The 23,062-nt window shown below is 38.2% G+C and overlaps 1 protein-coding gene across 1 annotated transcript in view; it reads left to right on the top strand.

Moving 5' to 3' along the window:
• The window catches only part of WNK1 (WNK lysine deficient protein kinase 1), a 137,769-nt gene that overhangs the window by 33,946 nt on the left and 80,761 nt on the right, over window positions 1-23,062 (top strand). Inside the window, exons 2-4 of the mRNA XM_063308558.1 lie at window positions 11,494-11,666; window positions 19,614-19,834; window positions 21,613-21,770. Coding sequence (XP_063164628.1) covers window positions 11,494-11,666; window positions 19,614-19,834; window positions 21,613-21,770 — 552 coding nt within the window. The remainder of the gene's footprint in view (window positions 1-11,493; window positions 11,667-19,613; window positions 19,835-21,612; window positions 21,771-23,062) is intronic.

The raw sequence follows: 23,062 nt of genomic DNA, 5'->3' as shown, positions 1-23,062 counted from the left end.
AGTTAATGCTAACCTTACAAGTGAGGAATACTGAAATGGAGTGTTTAGCAGAATACTAAGTTGCATAAATACTTGTCTATGGAAGTACATAGACATATATTGCTGCTATTAAATAACTGGCAGTTGGACACTTGGGGTGATCTATTGCAAATTGTCCAAAAATCTACCAGTAGGTTCCAAACTTCCATCTGCGTACCCTGTACTAGGGTAACACATTTTATTTTTTTATTGAGAATAATCTACTCCGTGGATGTCATCCTGGAAAGAGAACTTAAGGAAGTGTTGCAAATTTTTGAAACAAAGTTGGAATATGCAAAGAATGTTTTGCAAAATATGCGCTCTTGCAAAACGACTTGCAAAAACTACATAGAGCAGACTTCCCCAACTTGGTGGACAAACTCCCCATCTTTCATAGTCAGTGCAGTATACCATTTTCTTACGTTGGCTGGGTATGCTGAGAATGGTAGTCCGGTACACTGACGCTATACAGGCTGATCAGTTTGTTTGAAGGCACCTGAAGAGCTTACAGATGTGTTGATGTTGTATGACTCTGCCTTCAAAGGCATATATAAATACTTCCATAATTTATCATAAAGAAACATCAGTGAGGTGTTTAGTGGTATGTCCACTTTAGTAGTCTGTTTGGGTATTACCTAATTTTAATGAAGTCTAAATAGGGTAAAATATAATTCTGTTTATGCAGTGATATATAAATAGTATTCTTGTTAATACCAGTACCTTGCAAAAGGTACAGTTAGTATTATTACGTGAGTATTTCATCAGAGACAGACATTTGATGCTGTAATAACAGGTATTGCGCTGCTGCTGTTCTTCCTCCTCTTAACCCTGGAAGAAGTTAAGAATCGCTTAAGCATCAGCTGAATTAAGAATGGTAATATGATTTGTTTAACAACTTTGTACATGCTTTTGAGGTATACAGTAATTTGTTTTTGTGTCTTTAAACTACATGTGATTTTTAAATCAATAACTGTTCACCAAGGGAAAACGGTTTGCCTAGTGCCAATGATAAGCAGAGTTTACAGTTTTATGCAGAACACTTTGTCATCAACAAATTAAGTCAAGGGCTGCATGCAGCTGTGGACAGTAGGGTTTCCAGCCTAGATGTATGATAAGGTCAGAGTAGAGTATCAATAGATGAGATAAATAAATATCAAATTTTTGTTGGTAGATATTATCAGCTTATTAGTAAAACTATGGGAGGCAGAGTTCTAAATTATTGCTGTTGAGGGTTTTTTTTTCTTTTTCTCTGGAACAGTTTGCATTCTAACAGATATTCGAAATTCTGTTCCACTCTTGATTTTAGTGATGGAATTTATGGTGAAGAAATGGCAAGCATCCGGTGAAGATTCAGTAGCCTATTCATTTCTGATCCATGGTTTGCAGAATGTTTGGCTTGCAGTGTCGGGGGTGGGAGGTTACACTGAAATGTTTACATATAAATATGTGCTTCTGTATTATGATTGAAAATGCACATGTGTAAATGTCTAAAATGGTAAGCAGATACCCAAATCCTGCATGGAGTTTTAAGTTGCTTAAGGTTGCATGCGATATTTATTGAAATTTATAAGAATATTACATTACAAAAATATTTAACCTGCTATTTTTGAAGGAAATTTATCATACCAGCAGTTGTAGAGATTAATATAACTATTTTGATTTTCATAAATCACTTCTTTTTTAAAGGCATATGTTTCTTTAACTCATGAAATGTGAATTATAAAATAATAAATCCCTCCCCACCAATATTTAACCTCCCATTCTAAAAATGACAAATTTGTATAATTAAGCTGCAAGAATATATATGTCTTTAGAAGAATTCTTCAGTCTAAAATATGCAGATCTGTGCTGGAGGACAGCTGATGCTTTACAAATTTGTAATTCATTTCCTGGAAGGAAAAAAAAATGGTTTAAATATCTGTGGATGTAGAAAGTGCCTAACAGAATGAGAACTTGTGTGGCTAAAAATATGCCCCACAGTAGTAGTAGTAGTAGTAGTAGTAGTAGTAGTTGTTTTGAATGTATACTAATATTTATTTCAGGATAGTAGAACGAACAGGCAATTGATACAACATCCCAAAGCAAAACATAGCTTAGGGACAAAGAGTCCTAATGTGTGCTGTTCTGATTATTCCTGTTAACATCTCCAGTGACAGGAAGTGCCTAGCAAACTATGTATAGCTCCATTTTTGGTTTATTTAATGAGTCTTTGAATCAGAAATGGTGGCTTGTTCTTCTCAGTACACACCAAGGAAAGGAGCCCAAAAAGTGATTTCATGTAACAACTTAGGCCAGGAAAGAGCTGGAATCCTTGGTTTGGATGATACACTAAAAAAAATCTGGAGTGGAGTTCATCATAATTTGTTAGCTATGCTTTCTTATTAGAAGAACTAGAGGGCATGAATGCATTAATTATTAAAGTATATTTTCTTAGCATGCCATGCAAACTAGCTTAATATGACTACAGGTGTTTATTCTTGGGAACTCCAGAAATATTTTGGACTGTCAAGTAAATGTTCAGATGTTTATCCTAACATTCAATCAGAATCTGCCTTCTTGTAACTTAAAGTCATTTTTTGTTCTGCCTTTAAAATGATAAGGAAGATACATAGGCTTCATTCTATGTGACTGTCTTTCAAATATTTAAAAAATGCTGTCATATCCACCTTCAGTATCTATTCATAAGACTTAGTTTCCAGTCCCTTAATTAACCTCATTGTCCCCTTTCTGCATTTGTCTTATTTCTCTGAAGCTTTCTTAAAATGTATTGCCCCAAAGAGGGCATGGTACTCAAGGTGGAGTCTGGCCAATACAGAATGTAATGGAACTGTTACTTCCTGTCTTTTGGAAACTATACTTCTGTTGATGCACCCTAAAATAAGGGCTGTCTTTTTAGCATCTGTATCACACTACTTATTCTGTTCATCTTAGAGTCTATTCAAACAACTTTTTCAGAAGTATAATTGTCAAATCAAGTATCCACATACTGCACCTGTGCATTTGATTTCTCTTTCCTAACTGAAGAGCTTTGCATTGATCTGTGTTAAAATTCATTCTTACTTTTAGCCTACTTTTTAAAATCAAGATTAATTTGCATTTTTTTCCTGTCTTTTAGGGGATTAGCTATCTCACACCAAAATCTTATTTATTTATATTCAATTTACATGGCTACCTATCTCAAATTAATGACTCTGCCTAACAATGTTGAAAAAATATATAAAAAACAGGATCAAAAAACAAAACAAAAAACACATAAAACAGCAGCAGGTGTAAAAAAAAAGATCCACCAGTAACAATTAATATAACCACCTGTGTGCTATATCCTATACCAGATAGCTTATAACCTTGGCTCTAAAGGTTTTTATGGCTGCTGGGATATGATTATTTCCAATGTAATGGGCAAAACAAAGGAAGGTTGTGGTGAAGGGAAAACCCCACCCGCCTTCTAAGAAAGCCCCCTTGGTGGAGAATGAGTTCGTAGATTCAGTGCCCCCTTAGCATAAGGGCTGCTCTGATAAAGAAGCAGGGGTGGGGGTTGGTGAAGTAGGTGGAGGGTGATGGTAGATGACAGAGGACAACAAAGAGAAACCTAGAGACAAGCCACCTGTTGGGTTTACCTTATTAGAGCTATATAAACTCATTCCCCCATCTTTCTATGCTGCCTGGCTTTGACCCAACTCAATGCCCAGGCAGAGCAGCTGGAAGGTCTTCCTTAGGGGGGACGAAAGCGAGCCAGAGGCTACTGAAGTAGGAAGCTGTTTATATACCCACAGCTGCGGCTGGAAGTTTATCAAGATTGTTGCTGAGAGAGCAGAAGAACAAGCCTCAAACTGCTGCTGCCAGAATGGTTTACCTACTTGGTTAGGCATTTTATTTTGAATGCTACTTCGAATTTAGCCTGGACTGATTAGGCTCCAAAGAGTCTGTTTTGAAACCCTGTCCCTGAATGCTCAAGGGACAGAGGAGAATAAACTTCGCAGGTTCTGTACACCTTTGGAGAATCCGGTGTTTGCTTCCTGTTATACACCAGGTAACTCCCCTCCTTTCCATCTACGTGGGTCTCTGCCACAAAGATCTTTAAAGGTCTGTGGGCCTAAGCAATAATGGCCCTATGTTCATTTAAGGTGTCATCTTCAAATTTGATCAGCATTCCCTATTCTGCCTCATCCATTCCATTAAGAAAAAATGTTGTTCAGGGCCCAGGACTTTGTTTTAGTTAAGACAAATTTGCTGGTGTTAACCTTATTATAAAGTTGAATATAAGGTTTATATAGAGCAGGATATACTGTCCTAAAATAGGAAGGCAATAAGGTACAGTAGCTAAATTATATGAGACTTTTGGACCATAACAACCTAAAGAATTGTCAAGAAATAGCTTGCAAACTGTTCTCTTTCAATCTCTTGAGAAATAAGATGGCCCAAAGCAAGAACAATGTGTGCCTTAATGCAGAGTAATGAGAAACAGACTTTTTAGTCAGTTAAGTCATATTGAATAACATTTGTAGGTACAGTATCTTGCTCTCTGGTATATTTAGATCATCTTTCCCAGTCTTGCCTTACTGAGGGCCAGGGTGATGTAGTGGCTAACATAATGAGCTAGGACTGGGAAGACCCAAGTTCAAGGCTGCCTTTAACCATAGACACTCACAAGGTGACCTTGGGCCAGTCATTAGCTCTCAGGCCAGCCTGCCTCACAGTTGTTGTGGGAATAAAAGGAAGAGAGATCCCTGTGAACTCTGCCTTGAACAGTTAAAATTTAAATCTCTCTTAGTTCTAAGTGTATACAACTTCTAATGCTGGCCAGATTTAAAGATTATACCGTTTTGAGCTCACCTTTGCATTAGGCCTTGCATACTACAGTATTACCATAGCAAATTTCACTAGGTTATTTTTAACACTGTGTCCTTTTTATTTTTTCAAAGATACATCTTTGAGATGCATTTTATATAGATGCATTTTATAAATATTAATCTCTCGGGCAGTTTTATAAAAAAAACAATGGAAAGACAAGTAAAATTTTTACCAGTTTCCATGCTTGTAATCACAGAGGGCAATTCAAAAGATTAAAAAACTAGAAGTGCATAGAACTGTGATACAGAAAGGTGGCTTGACAAAAGAATACTTTCAGATGATTTTTGAAGCTAGAGGTAAATGGGGCTTTGCTTTTCTCCCTGGGGAGGAGATGTTAGCATTATTGCCACAGCTGAAATACAGCTGTATACAACTGAATTGATCTGCAGTAGGAATCTATATTGTTTTCTTCTGTAGAAAGAAGAGGGGAGTGCTTAAGGTCACATGTGGCAATTTATTTCTTACCTAAAACCCTCTTGTTTCTGCGCTGTTGACGTGTGAGTAGGATTGGTATTTTGTTTGTGTTTATGTGTGTATGTGTGAGAGAGAGACAGTTTGTATGTGTGTGTTTGGTAGCAATATTCTTCACAATAGGACTTTTTTCTTAGGCTTTGCTATGCAAAATAATTGGTAAATAAGAACTAGATATGAAAAATTGTATCATGACTATGAAACTGCCAGGGAATCTCATGAGAAGTTAGATGACAAATCCCAGTAAAGGATCTACTTGTCTCTTTCAGCTTGTTGCCAAAGATAATATTGTATCTGAAGTAATGCACTAATCATAGTATCATAAAGTCAGAAGGGTCCATTTAGACTTCAAATTCAAGCCCCTAGTCAGTACAGAAATTCAAATTAAATGGGACTTCCAGTGGGGACAATGGCGGCTTGAGCTGGTTTTTTCTGCTGTCTGTGGACTGACCTGTCAGAGTGCCTTTTTTGGGGGGTTCAGGCAGGCTTCCTTGGAGCCCAGAAGCATTCTCTGGATTAAAGAGAACCCCAGGAATCACCCCATGTGTTCTCCAGACAGCTGGTCACACCCAGAAGACCGCAAAATGGCATTTTGCGATTGACTAGTAAGTGACCAGCTGGGAGGTGGGGCCTCATCTTCTTCCCAAGCTGCTCTGAGGCCATAATGGACCTTAAAGCTGCCCACCCCATTTCTACAGCACTAAGGTTTTTTTGTTTGAATTTTACGAAAGAGAGGCTTTCTACAACAAAGAAATGCTGAATCTCTTGGTGACTCTCATTATTTTTGAAAATTATTAACTTGGTAATTTGGCTTTTTATATATAATTTACTAAATTGAGATTTAAAGAATCTCATTTTTTATTGCTTTTTTATTAAAGTGATTTTTGAGGAATCTAAAACTTTCTCTTTGTTGAATCTGCGGATTGGAGTTCTGATCTATTTGCTTTCACTTTCCCATGGGAATGCTCTTTGTTACTACTTTTTATTTTCCTGATTGGCCACACAGGAGATAAAAAGGCTGGAGAGTGTATTCAGTTACAGTGTTAATGACTTTACCTTCCTGAGGCACTAGAGGGCACCATAATCTATCTTACTGTTAAGAAATATGGAAATTAATTTGATATTTAAAGATCTCTGCAATGCTGTTATTCAAGTCTTGGAGCATTTTTCAGAATTTGTGGAGTCCAAATTGTCACAAGAATCAAGAGAAAGTGATAAGGCTGAAATCTACCTTAAGAGTAAAGTGGTTTCTCCAAAGAAAAAGATGAGAATTGGTGACTTACATTTAAATAGTCAAAGGAAAATTGAGTTGTCGAAAGTTGAAGGTAAGAAGACAGTGTTGCCACCACACCATGATCAAGAAAGAGAATTAAACTCTAGAGGGTGAAAGATTTTGGACAAATGTTTGGGCTTTTTAAAGCAGGTTGTAGAATTTGAAATTGACAAGAAGAAAGCTCTGTACATAATACTGAGACATGTAAATACCTTGATTTCCTTTGAAGTGGGATAATTGTCTAAATGTGTTTATCAGGATGGTTTCTTAAAGGTTTGGATAAAGGTGTATGCTGTTTTGAAAATTCTTACATTTTTGGTTAATGTTAGTTTAGTTGGCAGATAGGAGCAAATTATAGCGAAGAAGGGTGGTGTTTGTTACCATACAGTATTGGGTTCCAAATTATGTTTGAAGGGTTTTATATGTTTTTCTTTAATTGGCAGGGTAATTTTGTTTTAGAAGGGAATGTAATAATGAGAATTTAAATGCTTTATAGAAATAATGTTTACTATAATATGGAGTAAGGGATTGATATTGATTTATGTATATCTTTGTTATAGAAAATCAGAAGTCACTTTGTAGTTCTGTGTTTTTTCACACCTTTTTAGTTCTTTTTCTTTGTAGGCTTCTTTGTTTCAATCTTTTTAGTTTTTAGGTATATTTTGAAAATGCTTTAATAAAGTTTTCTTTAAAAAAAAAAAGAAATTCAAATTAAATGGCTCCCAAGACTCTACTTGAACAAGTCCAATAAAGGGGAGACCATCTCTGGGCAATTGATTCCAGTGTCAAATTTTATTTTATTTATTTATTTTATAAATTTATTCACCGCCCATCTCTCCCCTACTGGGGGGCTCTGGGCGCTTACAATAAAATTGCCCTTACAGTTAGGAAGATTTCTCTAACATTCAATCAGAATCTGCCTTCCTGTAAATTAAGATTATTATTCCATATTCTGCACGCCAGAATGAGTGTGTTCAGGTATCTGAAGAGTGCCATCATAGCCTCCGTTCTAGGAATCTTTTCTCAAACCTAAACAAGCTCTGTACCTTTAGCGTCTCCTTGAAAGACCTAGCTTTCAGTTGCCAGATCATCCTTGTTACTCTTTGCTGAATGGAACTAATGATGAAACTAATATAGTATAATTATAGAACCGCGCGGCGGGGTGAGCTCCCGTTGCTCGTCCCAGCTTCTGCACACCAAGCAGTTCGAAAACATGCAAATGTGAGTAGATTAATTGGTACCGCTTCGGCGGGAAGGTAACGGCGTTCCGTGAGTCATGCTGGCCACATGACCCGGAAGTGTCCTATGGACAACGCCGGCTCCAAGGCTTTGAAACGGAGATGAGCACCGCCCCCTAGAGTCGGACACGACTGGACTTTACGTCAAGGGAAACCTTTACCTTTACCTTTAGAAGAACTGAGCAGGCAAACTGCTTGTAGGCTCTGAGGAAGTGGACAGGTCCCTTATAACAGTGAGCTCGGCCACCTGCTCGTTAGATCCATGTCCCTCCTGGCAAGCTAAGGCTGCCCAGGAGGCGAGATGTGGTTGGCTTCTGCTGGTGATGAATTTTTCCTTTAGAGAGGGGAAAGTTCCTCCACCCCTTAAAGAGGCGTTGGTTTGCCCCCTCCTCAGGAAACCATTGCTAGGCCCTACCATACTGAATAACTTCCATCCGGTATCTAACCTTCCTTTTCTAGGGAAGGTTGTTGAGAAGGTGGTCGTGCAACAGCTTCAAAGGATCTTAGATAAAGCAGATTATCTAGAACCCTTTCAGTCAGGTTTCAGGCTTGGGCATGGGATGGAAACAGTATTGGTTGCACTTTTGAATGACCTCTTGCAGAAGCAGGATAGGGGTAGTGCATCTGTCCTTGTACTTGACCTCTTGGCGGCCTTCGATACCATCAACCATGGTATCCTTCTGAACCAGCTTTGGGGGCTGGGAGCAGGAAGCACTGTTTTGTGCTGGTTCTCTTCCTCCAAGGCCAGTTCCAGTTGGTGTTGATTGGTAACGAGAGGTCCTGCCCTTGGCCCCTACTGTGTGGGGTGCCACAGGGTTTGGTATTCTCTCCACTCCCGTTTGTCATCTATATGAATGTGCTCAATGAGGTTATCCATTGCCATGGGATAAGGTTTCATCCGCCTTGGTGTTTGGATGGGGAACAGCAAGCTTCGGCTTAGCTCTGGCATGACTCAGTGGTTTTGGGTTTGGGGGCCCTCTGGACCTGGGAATTTACCATCTGTGGTGCTGAATGGGGTAGCACTGCCCCAAACAGACCTTGTGCGCAGTCTGGGGGTCCTTCTGGACCCACGACTCCTGCTCAAAGAGTAGGTGGCAGTTGTGGCTGGGAGAGCCTTTGTGCAGCTTTGTGTTGTGTGTCAGATGTGCCCATTCCTAGATGCTCTACTTGCAGTCACTCACTCCCTGTTCACCTCCTGAATGGACTGCTGTAATGTGCTGTTCATGGGGCTACCCTTGGAAAATATCCAGAAGCTTCAGTTGGTGCAAAATGAAGTGGCATAGGCAGTTATGTGTGCTTCTGGAACTGCACATGTTACACCTTAGAACTTAGTTTAATTAACTAACAAGTTTTTAAAATACTGCTGTTTGGTTCACACAGGCTAGAATGTTCTGCTAGGCAACTACTCTGTTCTTACCAGTCCTTAGTGTTTGACCATATACTCAAGTGTAATAAGCATCTGATTATTAGCCTACTTGCTTGAAAATATCTATAAATAGTCATACCTCTTCCTTTCCTTTAGTATCACCACCTTTCTGTTGACCCAGTCTGAGGTCCTCCAGCTAACTGGGGAAAGATTGGGGTCACCTGGGAGTCTGGGAGTGTTGCCACCTCTAATATAAAGGATACAAATCAACATTATGTATTGATTTGTTTGGGTTTATTTCAAATATTATTAAATAAATTAATGAGAACTTCATGAATTCTGAGGTTTCACTGGGTATTACCTTAGTACTTTTGAGAGCATTTTTTAAAATGTAATTGTAATTTTTACAATTTTTGTAGTAATTGCTGGAAAATCGTTCTTTTTAAGTTAGTGTTGAGATTCTTAGGAAGCAGGAACATTAATAATAATTTGTATTTTTCAGGTGTTATTTTGCAATCATAGCATTTATGTAGCTTTAGGTCTTCAGGTCAATAACTACAGCATTACTGCTGAAGTATAGCTTTTCTTATAATGTGTACATTTAATCTGTGTTACTTTTCGTTTTCTTATGTAAACTTTAGTTTATCTCCTGGATTGTAGTCTTCACTGATGCCCTGATAAAAATTAGATTAATTTTATGAAATAAAATATGCTCTGCTTGTTTTAAGTTTTTTCTGTTGTACAAATCCATCCACTATGTTTTGTAAGCCATGGTTTATTGATATCATGCTAAGACCAAAATGTAATAAAGTACATTTTTGATATTCTAAAAGCTTACCTAAAAAGATCAAGATCTTTTAGAAACACATATATATGCATACGTATGATCTCTCTTTCTCAGGAGGTGGGAGAGTCTTGGCCAACACTTTCTTGTTCTTGCTTCATATACCACAGAAGCAGAAGACAGCTGAACTGAGTAATTGATCTTGGAATATTAGAAGTGATACTTGAATAGTTGATTGCTTGAATTTTGAAACATTTAGCACCTCCTTCAACTTTATTCTCATGCACTATCTAGCTGATGATATACCATTGTGTTCTCAGGATCTCATTTTGTACAGATTGTAGGACTGTTCCCCATATGATTCTTCCTACAGAAATATTACTTTGAAGTAGAAAAAACACATGTGTTGTGTTTGCTTACTAAGAAGTTACATGTTTATATCTGCTATACATTATAATAATTTTCCAGTAGAAAAATCATTGCATAAGACGTAACCTGGGATTTGCTTTTCCTTTTGCATTATTCTCAAAGCCACCTCTTCCAAGTTGGCACTCTGTGTATATTATCCAGTGACTGACCTAATCAGTAAAATAAGCTGTGGTCTTAATTATTAACTCAATATTTTCAACTACCCTTGTTTTATAAATTTCAATTATCCTTGACTTAGGCTGCAGCCCTGTACCCTCTTATTTGAGAATAAATCTCAGTGAAATTAGTAGGACTTACTACCAGTACACAAAAATAGAATTACATTATTAAATTTCATAGATTTTTTTTTTTTTAAGAAATTTCAACAAAGGCATATTACTATAACCTTAGTTATAGACGTATGGGAATCTGGTTATTGTTTTCAGTGTTTTTCCCTATTTATGGGTATAAGCTTTCATGAAGTATATTATCTTTAAATGCTTAAATTATGTCTTAAAAATATTGCTAGTGGAGTAATTGGGAACGAGGACATTAATTCATACAAGAATACAGAACACTGTTTAGAGATTCTTGATATATTTATTTGAAGATAGATCCTTTTTTATTCAGTGGCACTAAGTTGGGTTCTTTGGGTTGTCTGATAAGAGGTTGTAATAAAATTAGAAAGAAATTACTAAAGTCAGTTTTTTAATAAAGAGAAACTTTTAAGTCATAAGAACTTATATATAAAGGGTATGGCAAGAGTACTTTGCTTTCTAGGAGCAAAAGAAATAAATATTACAACACTTTTATATCTCCTACCACTTTATGATACTTTCTTCCTCTTACATAATTCCTGGTACAGCCAAACCAACAACTGTTGGCAGTTGGTGCAGGAAATTGCAGATGAAGGTAATCAATAGTTTACATGAGGAATTGAGAGACTGTTGGCAGAAACAGCTTTTCATGCTTTGCTTTGTAATATGTAATCTTTATCCTTAAACATTTTACATTTGTGGCTAAATATTGCTTTAATATTTATTTGTAGCTCTTTATAATACATTTTTGTTGATATTCCTTTTAGGATCGGAAGCTGTCCAAATCAGAAAGGCAACGGTTTAAGGAGGAAGCTGAAATGCTGAAAGGGCTTCAGCATCCTAATATTGTTAGATTCTATGATTCCTGGGAATCTACAGTCAAGGGAAAGAAGTGTATTGTTCTGGTTACTGAACTTATGACATCTGGCACATTGAAAACGTAAGTATAAGCTTGTGAAGCACAACCTGAATGGTTAACAATAGATTCTATGATTCCTGGGAATCTACAGTCAAGGGAAAGAAGTGTATTGTTCTGGTTACTAAACTTAGGACATCTGGCGCATTGAAAACATAAGTATAAGCTTGTGAAGCACAACCTGAATGGTTAACATTGGCTGAAAATTATCAGAAATAAATGAAAAGCATAGTAATTTCCACTTTAGGTACAAAACTCCTTAAATATGTTATGGAATATTTTTCTCTCCTGTTTCTGAGGAGGAGGCCAAAATGTTCCCGTTCGGCTTCAAAATTATGAACATTCTGGGACTATTGTCAATGCTGTATTGTGAGAGGGAATGTTAAGAGTTTTGTAGAATTTCATTTGGCAAGCCACATCATGTCCCTAGTGTAGCAAATGCCTGGAATTCCAGGCAAAATGAGTAGCAAGGGAGTCCTCTAGTGGTAAGTAAAGCATTGTCAAATGTTGATAGTATTTCAGTAGCGTATTTGGAATATGCTTATACAATATAATCAAAGTATTCTAATTCTAAATAGTTCAATTTAACTATTTGAAACTAGAATTTCTTAATTTGAATCACATTTTTGAGGCAATATGCATACTTTGGGACTCTGAATACTGGTGAATCAGGATGCCCTTTTTGTGCCTGGAGGCTGTACCTTTTAAAAAAATGGCTTGAAGGACTGCAGGAAGAGTGTGTAATGATAGGTGATGTTACATGGCAGGCAGGGCTAAAAAATTTTGGTGGTTTTTTCAGGAGTACAAGGAAGTTAAGGGTCAAACTTTAGTGAAAAATGATAAATCATGCCATTGAGAATCAGTCATTTTACCTCTTAATTTTGATAATTGTTTACTGGTTGTGGTCAACAGATAGGGACCACATTTAGATTATGATTGGTCATATCTATACTAAATACTGGAAAAGAATTGCTGAGAATTTCTGAGTTTTAACTCTTCGTGAATATTCTGATTCTCAAGTTAAGAATAGCTTTATTGTTCTTTTAACATTTGTTATATTTAAATTCCACTTTTCCTCCAGGAAATCAGTGTATATAGCTATCATTCTTGCAGTTTTTAAAGTTAAAAGATCCACAAAGTATCTGTCTTTCTGTGAGGATCTCAGATGTTTAAAGGAAATTTTAGAAGGGTTGCAGCTGGTATTTCAATCTAATGTGATAGAAAATATTCCTAACTAGTAGCACCATCTGTGTTTCCATAAATCAGGATGGACAGTGTGGTGAGTCCACTGATATTTATTGCTGCCTGACAGGCTTTCTATCTTCCCCCCCTTTTTTTAAAAATTAGGTAGATTCTTTTAATTAAAAGAGAAATAAGTATGTTGCGACATACCCTGGAAAATGATAAAAGGAGTATACTTTAAAAAACATACCACTTTTCAAAGCAGAACTGTGGTTTTTTAAAATTTTCCTTTTTTGTCATGAAGACCCCTAAGAAATCCTGCTTGATATATTTTGCCCATTTTTATCTCCGTTTTAGTATAACTGTAGCAGTGGACATATCTGTTCTTACTTTGGTGTCCACCCTCTTTTGTAGGATAGTTTTTAAGTGCCTACATCTAAGTCATGCTGCTGTTCTCTCTCTTGATTGACTGTGTGTGGGGCATTGATCTCCTAACCCCCTTTATTATAGTGTTGAAAAAGCAGAGAAGATTTTAGTTGTAGACTGTTTCTGGGGGGGAAAAACCCTAATTTTAAAGCCAAATTTTAAACAGAAAAAAATATAAAATATGGCAGGATAGAAAAGAAATACATTAATTTCATTCATTCTGCCATTTTTATTTCTGATATTCCATTCTGTTGTGAAAGCTAACCAACTTTCACAATACTACAGCCTCTCCACCTTTCTAAGTACCCAACAGAAACTGAATATAGTTATTTGAGTATAACTCTCAGGCGTAGGCTTTAGAAATTCCCTCAACCCATCTTCTCCCAGATAAAGAAAAAAAATGATCCTTTTAAAGAACAAAACCAAAACTTTGGGGAAAGGGAGATGAGCACACATAATATGCCTGGATAGAATGAAGGAGATTGCTGAGATTATTCTCCTTCAGGCCCTAATTAAAGTTTGGAACTTCTAGAAAAACAAAAAGGAAATCCAGGTAAAATTAAATCAGAAGGAAAATCTATTTCAGGTTATTGTTACTTGGTAAACATAGCCAATTAAAGCAGTACTAAGTTTAATCTTTGTTTTCTACGTATATTTTTATTTTATTTGTATAATTGAAATGTATTATATTTTCTGTCAGTTCGAACCAAACTTCAGAGAATCTGTGGTACTGAAAGCCAGTTTTCCCTTATTTGTAAAAAAAAAAAATCACAATCAACTTCTGTAGGAAATTTTATGTTAACTTTTATATATACTGTTGGTTGGCTCTACCATGCCATTACATTGATTGATTAGATTAGATTTTATTAATTTCAGTCAGTGACCAGTTTTAAAAAAAGTACAGTAAGATCAAGTGTACATTTGTGAAATGAATAAACTGAATAAAATAACTGATACAATAGCACTATTAGCTCTAAAATTCTTGGATAAAATTATGTCTAAATCTAAAAGAGAAAGTAAACATAATAAAGTTATAATAAAGTAATTTAACAATATAAACATAGATCAACCTGTACCATTGAAAAAATTGGGGTATTAATCATAAATAATTGAAAACTTTATTAAAATACAAATATAAGAGTAATTCTTAATATAAACTTGAGACCAATTGTTTATGCACATTCAGTGCTATTATAAAAAACTTGGCTATATTGCCTATGATAGGACTATTATTATCTGATAGAAGAAAATCATAAAATTCCTCAAGCCAACCTGGGATATGTGACAACAGAGGAAAGGTGAACGTTCTTCAGATATCATTTTAAAATGGGCAGTGTAACAGCATATGAATGGCAGGTTCAACTAGCCATAGGAGATTCACTAAATCTCCCATGCAGGAATGCTGAGAGCAGGTTGTTGAATCTGACCCTAAAAAAGAACTTTAAATGCCATGGAGAAATTAATGAATTTATATAATTAGCTGGTTTCCATCTGGGGTAGTTACACCATGCTGAAATAGATTTGGGAATAAGATTTCTCTCATTCTGGTGGTCAGTGTCTAGAAGCTGTTCTCTTATGACTCTCTTAGCCTAAGAGAATTCAAGAAATTGTAAAGACTTGAAAGGCCACAAAAAGGAAGTTGTTTAAAAATTATTTTTCCCTAGGATTACTTGGGACCATCAGATAGAATTGATAGAATCAGTCCAACTGGAAAATAGTAGTACTTAAGCTAATGATTAATAGCCAAGTTCTTCACTTGACCCTCTTTTGACCATTTTGGCCAGTCTCAAGCCTGAAGTTCGTTTTGGATATACATCTTGGGGCAGGGAGCAGCGGTCTGATAAACTTAGTTTGCACCATTTCCATCAACCTATAACTGCCAACCTATAACCGCCAACCTAGCAGTTCGAAAACATGCAAATGTGAGTAGATTAATAGGTACCGCTTCAGCGGGCAGGTAACGGCGTTCCATGTAGTCATGCCGGCCACATGACTACGGAAGTGTCTATGGACAAACGCCGGCTCTTGGCTTTGAAACGGAGATGAGCACCGCCCCCTAGAGTCGGACACGACTGGACTTAATGTCAAAGGAAACCTTTACCTTTACTATAACTTAGGTAGGGACCTAAATGGGAAACATAAAGCAGTTGAGCCAGAGATTTAGCTGTGAATTGTTTGTTTGTTTGTTTGTTTTAATTATTTATAGAACCACTCATCTCACAGCAGTGACTCTGGGCAGCATACACAGATTCAAACCACCACCACAACATATAACCCATGACATCCTGCTTAAAACAACAAACCTCAAAACAGAAAGCCATATTATCAGCAGAACTAGACTAAACTCCTGGCCCAAATGCCTAGGGAACAGCTAGGTCTTCAGAGCCTTGTGAAAGGCTAACAGGGTTGGGGCGATCAGGATCTCTGGGGAGATGCTGTTCCACAGGGCAGGTTCAGCCAAAGAGTAGGCATGGGGTCCAGCAAGATTGCACTGTTTGATAGATGGGACCTAGAGCATGCCCTCTCTGCTAGACCTGGTGGGGTGGGCAGAGACAGTGGGGACTGGTGGTCCTTCAGAGTGCCTGATCCTATGCCATGTGGGGCTTTATAAGTGGTTTTAAAGCCACAGATACATTTACCATCTTTAGTGTGTGTGGGGGGGGAAACTTTAAAAATGGCTGAAGTGCTTCTTTGAACCTCTAAGACCACAGAGTCAATATGTGTATTCTGTGACCCCGTGTCTTGGAAGATCACGCCTAGATATTTAAAGGCCCTCACCTGCTCAACCTTTTGACCATCTAGTAACCACCGGAGACTCCTGAATGTTTTAACAAAGACTGTTTTATTTATTTATTTATTTGATTCAATTTTGAGGCTACTTGACTCCTTAATGACTCTGGGTGCCTTACAATTAAAAAAGAAAAACAGCTTATATAGAAGAATATCACAGCCACCCAGAAGACAACACACTACTAATGAAAACCCAAAAAGACAACCATCCTATCTGAAGGCCTGGGAGAACAACCATATTTTTAATGATTTTGTGAATGTCATTAGGATGGGAGCTCTATAAATTTCTGGATGATATCATTTGAGAGGGCAGGAGCCACAACAGAGAAGGCACACTTCCTGGATCCTGGAAGGTGACCCTGTTTAATTGACAGGAACCAGAGTGCACCCACACTGCCTGACCTCACCAGACAGGAAGAAATAATTGGAGATAAGTCCTTCAGCTAGCTGGATCCTATGCCATGAAGGGCTTTATAGGTGATAACCAGCACCTTGAATTACACATAGAAACCACATCTTCCTATGCAATTCATCTAGTTCTGGAGTCTTAAACTATTTCAGAGTAAAGATTCATTCCCTGACTGTGTTAACTTCTAAAAAAATTTTTGGTGGAATGTGTATCTTTCTTTTAGTGAATATTGAGCTAAAACAGGAATTAAATAATTGTTATCGTTTGCTACATTTACTGAGCAGCTACTGATTTTTTATTTTTTATTTTGAACATGTTTGAGTAAGCTCTCTTTGTTCTCTTTACCATTATTCACTAATCTTACCTTATTGTGAGAGGAAATCCAGCATTATGTGGTCACTTTCCCCTGGTGTTCCTGCTACTTCCATTTCCTTGTTGTAAAGCTATTGTATCTGGGCTGAAAAATTCTGGATGACTTCTGAATGATAACTTCATGTGTTTTTTCTGTCATCAAGTGGTCATTGGGATTTTTGTAGCACAGTTATGGTAATCCTACCTATTGACTAATATCAAGTCAAGGATCGCTGATCTTATTGTACCATCCTTCACCTTTGAAGAAAAGCATTGTCAGCAAGACAAGTCAGGAATTTGTTGGCAGGATCGTGCTTAGCAGAATTTGTTTTTGACAGATGCCAGGGCATTTTATTACTACTTCAAGCCTCTAAAAGATCTGCAGTTTATTTTTGGAAAATTTCATCTTCCCCTTGGTTGGGTAGTCAGTAATTGACATGTACAGTAGTACTGCTTTTATTCCTTCCAACCTAGCGGTTCTCACTAGTATCATCAAATTGAGTTCCTTAGATTTCTCCTTCAGTATTTTCTACTGATACATAATTCAGTAATTTTCCATGCCCATTCATCAAGACCTACCATAGAAAGTTCTACTAAATTTTCGGCACTTTTCCTTCCATCCTTGGCTCTTAAAAACAGTTGCCAATTCTGTTCTCTTAAAAGCTTCAGCCCCATAGTTACTCTGCTAGAACTGATGACTTCTCTACATCTTTTCCTAGCCAGCATCTCTACTGACTTCTTGTAAACAGAGCATGCAAAGAGAATATAACTATAAGCATTACTTTTTGCTCCAAATTTAATTGCTAAAAATGACAAAATACTTAAACAGTTTTAAATGAGATGCTGTGTTACAGTTATGGCATACTTCGTGGTTAAAAAACCCTAATGGCTTCATTTAAAAGAAAACACATTTGTTAGTTTTAGTTGTATGTTTATTTGTTTATTTATTTATCAATCAAATTTATCACCGCCCATCTCTCCCTGAGGAGGGACTCTGGGCAGTTTACAATAAAACACAATTAAAACAATGTAATATAAAACTATAGAATAAATATAATACATAATAAAATACAGATATGATGGAAACCAGATGGCTAAAGGTTCACTATAAACCCGCAAGCAAAACAGGGCCATTCTAGGGAGCTAGCCTTCCCCAAGTGTGACTATTCTCCCTCCTGCCCCAGGCATGGTGACAAAGCCAGGTCTTTAATTGTTTGCAGTAGTCCAGGAGTGAAGGGGTCTGGCTCACCTCTGGGGGGAGAGTGTTCTAAAGGGCAGGGGCTACTGCAGAGAAGGCACGCTTCTGTGACCCCGTCAGATGGAACTCTTTAACAGAAGGGGTCCATGGCATGCCCTCTCTGGATACCCGGGTGGGACAGGTCGATGTGATGGGGATGAGACGGTCCCTCAGGTATCCTGGTCCCATGCCATGTAGGGCTTTAAAGGTCATAACCAACACCTTGAATTGGACCCGGAAGCAGACTGGAACCCAGTGCACCTCATGCAGCAGAAGTGTTACATGTGCTGCCCTTGGGGTACCTAAATTGCCCCCATAGCTGCATTCTGGACCAGCTGTAGCTTCTGGATATTCTTCAAGGGTAGCCCCATGTAAATCACATTGCAGTAGTCTATATGGGAGATAACTAGGGCATGAGTGACTGTTCGAAGGGCCTCTCATTCCAGGAAGGGGCATAACTGGTGCACAACATGAAGTTGCTCAAAGGCCCTCCTAGCCACGACTGCCACTTGCTCTTCGAGCAGGAGTCATGAGTCCAAGAAGACCCCCAAGTTACACACCGGGTCTGTCTGGGGCAGTATGATCCCATCCAAAACTAAAGATGACAATTTCCCGGGTACCAAGGAGCCATTACCACTGTCTTACCAGGAGTGGCTTCAGCTGCAGTCTGTCATTCCCCATCCAGGCCCCACAGCCCCCAGGCACTTGGAAAGGGTGGTCGCAGCATCAATAACTTCACCCGGGATGGAGATGTATAATTGAGTATCATCAGCCTATTGATGATACCTCACCCCGTAGTGACGGATGATCTCACCCAGTGGTTTCACGTAGATGTTAAAAAGGAGCGGAGAGAGTACCAAGCCCTGCAGCACCCCACAGAGTAGGGGCCGATCTCTTGCTCCCTATCAACACCAACTCGGATCGGCCCTGGAGGAAGGAGGTGAACCAGCGCAGAACTACACCGCCCACCCCCAACTCCCTACGTCAATCCAGAAGGATACCATGGTCAATGGTATTGAAAGATGCTGAGAGGTCATGAAGAGCAAGGATGGATGCGCTGCCTCCATCCCACTCCTGCCACAGATCATCCATAAGTGCGACCAATGCCATTTCCATCCCATATCCGGGCCTGAAACACGACTGGAAAGGGTCCAGATAATCCATTTCATCCAGAATCCTCTGGAGCTGCAACGCCACCACTTTCTCAACCTCTTTCCCCAAAAAGGGGAGGTGGGAAACTGGGGGAAAATTGTCCAATATAATGTATTCAGTGGACCCAAATAATATACAGTTATTTAATATCTTTTAGCTCACGGGTCTGATATAATTAAATGCAGGAGATGTAATCTTTCTAATCCCTTTTGCTTCCAACTATTTAGCACCTTTTCTTAACCTTCAAAAAAGAAAAAAAGTACTTGAATACTTCTCACCTTTGGCCAATGTCCCCTAATGTTAACTGAACATGAGACACTGCTTTTTAATGTCCTGTTTGTTAAATATTTATAATGTAATTGTGTAACTGGTCAGCATGAGTTTCAAGATGAAGCTTACTTTTATTTGGGTTGTTCTCTCCTAGATACTTAAAAAGATTTAAAGTGATGAAAATTAAAGTGCTGCGAAGCTGGTGCCGGCAAATACTCAAGGGTTTGCAGTTCTTGCACACACGCACTCCTCCCATTATCCATCGTGATTTGAAGTGTGACAACATCTTTATCACTGGCCCCACAGGATCAGTCAAGATAGGAGACCTTGGCCTGGCAACTTTAAAGCGAGCTTCTTTTGCCAAAAGTGTGATAGGTAAGTTCCAGTTCTCTTCTAGCAGACCTCATTTGAAAGCTTTGGTGTCTTACTCTAACTCTAATAAAACAAAAGAAGCTTGTTTCTGAGCTTTTTCTGTATTTCAGCCCTAAAGTCTCTAATACAACAGACCTTGTACATTATACATCCTTGGTATTGGGGTATGTTGGAAGAGTGCTGAGCCCATAGACTGTTACAGTTAGCAGAACACTCTTGCTAAAACCATAATACTTGTACTCTATTTAAATTTCTGTTGCAAGCTGGAAATAATGGGAAACAAAATGGGTGACACAAAACATCTTTTTAAAAAAAAAAAAAAAAAAAAGCAATTTTCCATCTATAAGTTCCTGGGCTTTTGCATTTACTTTGGATTTGTCAGATATTTTATTACTATAGAATTGGTTTTAACGGCTCTGTTCTGCTATTCTCGGTGTGAAGGAAGCAGGCTAACAAGGGAGAAGATTGTCCTTTTTAGTCTGCACTTGTGTGTTTTTAAGAATGCAGTTCTTGTTTTAGATCCCTCAAAACTGATTTTAAGGGTACAGTTTCTTATTGCAGATACCTTGTCCTTGTCCTAATGAAACATTTCCTGCTTTCCAGCCAGTCTAGAAACATTAAACATTAATGGTAAAAGAAAAATTATGTGGAAATGACCAGTTTCCTGAACACAACAGTCCCCTTTCCATGTGTTGTGTTCAATTTTCAACTGGAAAATTGCCATATTCTCAGTTTTTGTTAACAGTTGTGTTAGTATGCTGATTTTCAATTAAGGCTTAGATTCTAATTACTGAACCATGGGAGGGTGGATAGGGATTTCAAAGGGTGTCTGTAAATTTGCATAAAACCTGGTTTGCCTGCAGGAAATAATTCTCTCCTTATTGTAAATATACAATTTCTGGCTTTAAGTATCTCTGATTACATAGTATAGTTTTCTATCATATGAAAAACTATTCACTTGATACCTCAGGTATAATGCATCTCCTGCAAATTGTTTTTGATTCAGGATTTGTTAATCACACACTCTGTGTCTATAACTCAATCTCTTTATATTTCTGAGTATTTTTGCCTATAGGATTTCCCTCACTATTTCCTGTATCTGTAGTAGGCCTATTAAATATACTGCAGGTGAAATGGTAAGTATGTGAAAAGGGCTCTGGTGAGTGGCCTTTGCAGAAAATTTTAAAAATCCATTTTTAAGAAGGCTTTATTCATAGACAGAGGGTTTTTCATTGCAAGGCTTTGTTTAAAGTGACACTATTCAAAAAAATAAATGGAGCGTTACAGGTCAGAGACTAGCTGTGGACTCTAATCAGTATTAATTCTTTACAGCAGAGGGCAGGCAGGTATGCTGAAACAAACATTGCACCTCCTTTCTCAGTGGGAGGGAAGGTAAGTGTGGCTAACACGTTATTTGGTTTTCAGCCTAACTAGTCTCTTACTTTTATTTTTCTCCATTTATTTTCAATCTAGGATTGTTTATTATTATTACTAAAACTTCCTGTTTTATTCCTAATTCAATTTGATTGTAATATTGATATAAATGGTAAAACATAAATATTTAATTTACCATTCTTCACTTCTTGCAAAGACCTTGCAATGGAAGACCTATGGGATTCATTGATGAAAAAGAATGACTAAGGGTATCCTTCCTTTTCTTTTTGCCTCCACTTCTTCTTTTCTCACAGGTCTTCCCATCTGCTCCCTTCTGCGGTGAGTAACGCCAGCAGCCTCTGCTCGCTTTGAGACATTTAGAGTCTGAATCGTTCTTTTAATTTAAGGTACCCCAGAGTTCATGGCACCCGAGATGTATGAGGAGAAATACGATGAGTCCGTTGATGTATATGCTTTTGGGATGTGTATGCTTGAGATGGCTACATCTGAATACCCTTATTCTGAATGTCAAAATGCTGCGCAGATCTACCGTCGAGTGACCAGTGTAAGTTTTGTATATATTTCTCAAGCTATATATACACATCACCTGTCACCGATAAGAATCGTAATCATCGGTGAGAGAGATGGATTGCTTTGAAGCATGTAAGATGGAATAAAAGAAAAAAATTCACATGTATTGGAGGGGGTTTGCCTCAGTCACCTCCCATTTGGGCTAGTGCAATATGCTGCACATGGACTGTTCTTGAAGGCCACTTGGAAGCAACAGCTGGTCCAGAATGTAGCAATTTAGGTACCTATGGGTGACTCATGATTCCCCCTTATAAAATCTCTACTCTGAGAGTTGCGTTGGTTACCAGTTTTCTTCTAGGTGCCATTCAAAGTGCTGGTTGTCACCTTTATTCATGACTTCATGGCTCTGAACTTGGATATCTTCAGGACCACATTTGTTTCTGCTCATCTCATAAGATCAGGTAGAAGAGACTCTCTTCAGGTCCCTTCTTTCAGGGAATGTCACTTTCAAGTATTTTCAGTTCCTGCTCTCCTGGAGATCTGTCGAGCTCCAACGTTCCTTGAATTTAGAAAGGCCAGTGAAACCTAGTGTTTCCAGCAGGCCTCTTGTAGGGTTGTTGTTGTTTTTTGACTGAGTCTGTTTGAATGCCTAATGCAAAATAAGGAGTCTGCTAATATTGCCTGCACATCCCATAACATTGCTGGAACATGTAAGTTTCACTGCTAGAATTTCCAAGTTAGAAATATTTAAATGCATCTGTAGGGATGTGTATGAAACAAAAATGTGTTTTTTTTAAAACCTGAAACATACATTGTGTCTTAGAAGGTCTGCCAAACTATTCCAGGTGGGATCTGGTTCGGCAGAACTGAAACCTGGAACATTTTGGTTGTTCTGGGTTTCGGCTGAGGCAAAATCCAGAGGGTCTTGACTCCCTTTCCCCTTCTCCTCTGCGTGACCCGTGCTCCAGCACACCAGCCAATATTCCAAGTGGTTTCCTTTCAGCATCCTTCATTCTGCACCTGATGCAGGGACATTGAGGGGGGGCATGTAGGGAAAGGGACGCCTGCTAAGATTAAAGTGGGTAGACTGGTTGATATGTTGTGCTTGAAGCCAGAGACCACAGCCATGTCTCATGAGCACTGATGGTGAGCAGGAGGGGGCCCCTATCCAGGGGGGAAAATGCATGTGTAGTAGCGAGGAATTGAGCAGTCATTCAAAGAGACACAGAACAGACCCGCCTTGACTTTTGGCGTTTATCTGTATGGGTTTTCTCATGCTTCTTCAGTTTGTTAGGATTTTCTGTCTACTGTAACAGTAATAAAACA

Source organism: Candoia aspera, chromosome 7, assembly GCF_035149785.1.
Source record: "Candoia aspera isolate rCanAsp1 chromosome 7, rCanAsp1.hap2, whole genome shotgun sequence".
Classification (NCBI taxonomy): domain Eukaryota; kingdom Metazoa; phylum Chordata; class Lepidosauria; order Squamata; family Boidae; genus Candoia; species Candoia aspera.
Note: the sequence above shows the minus strand (reverse complement) of the source record. Positions and strands in the feature narration are given on the sequence as shown.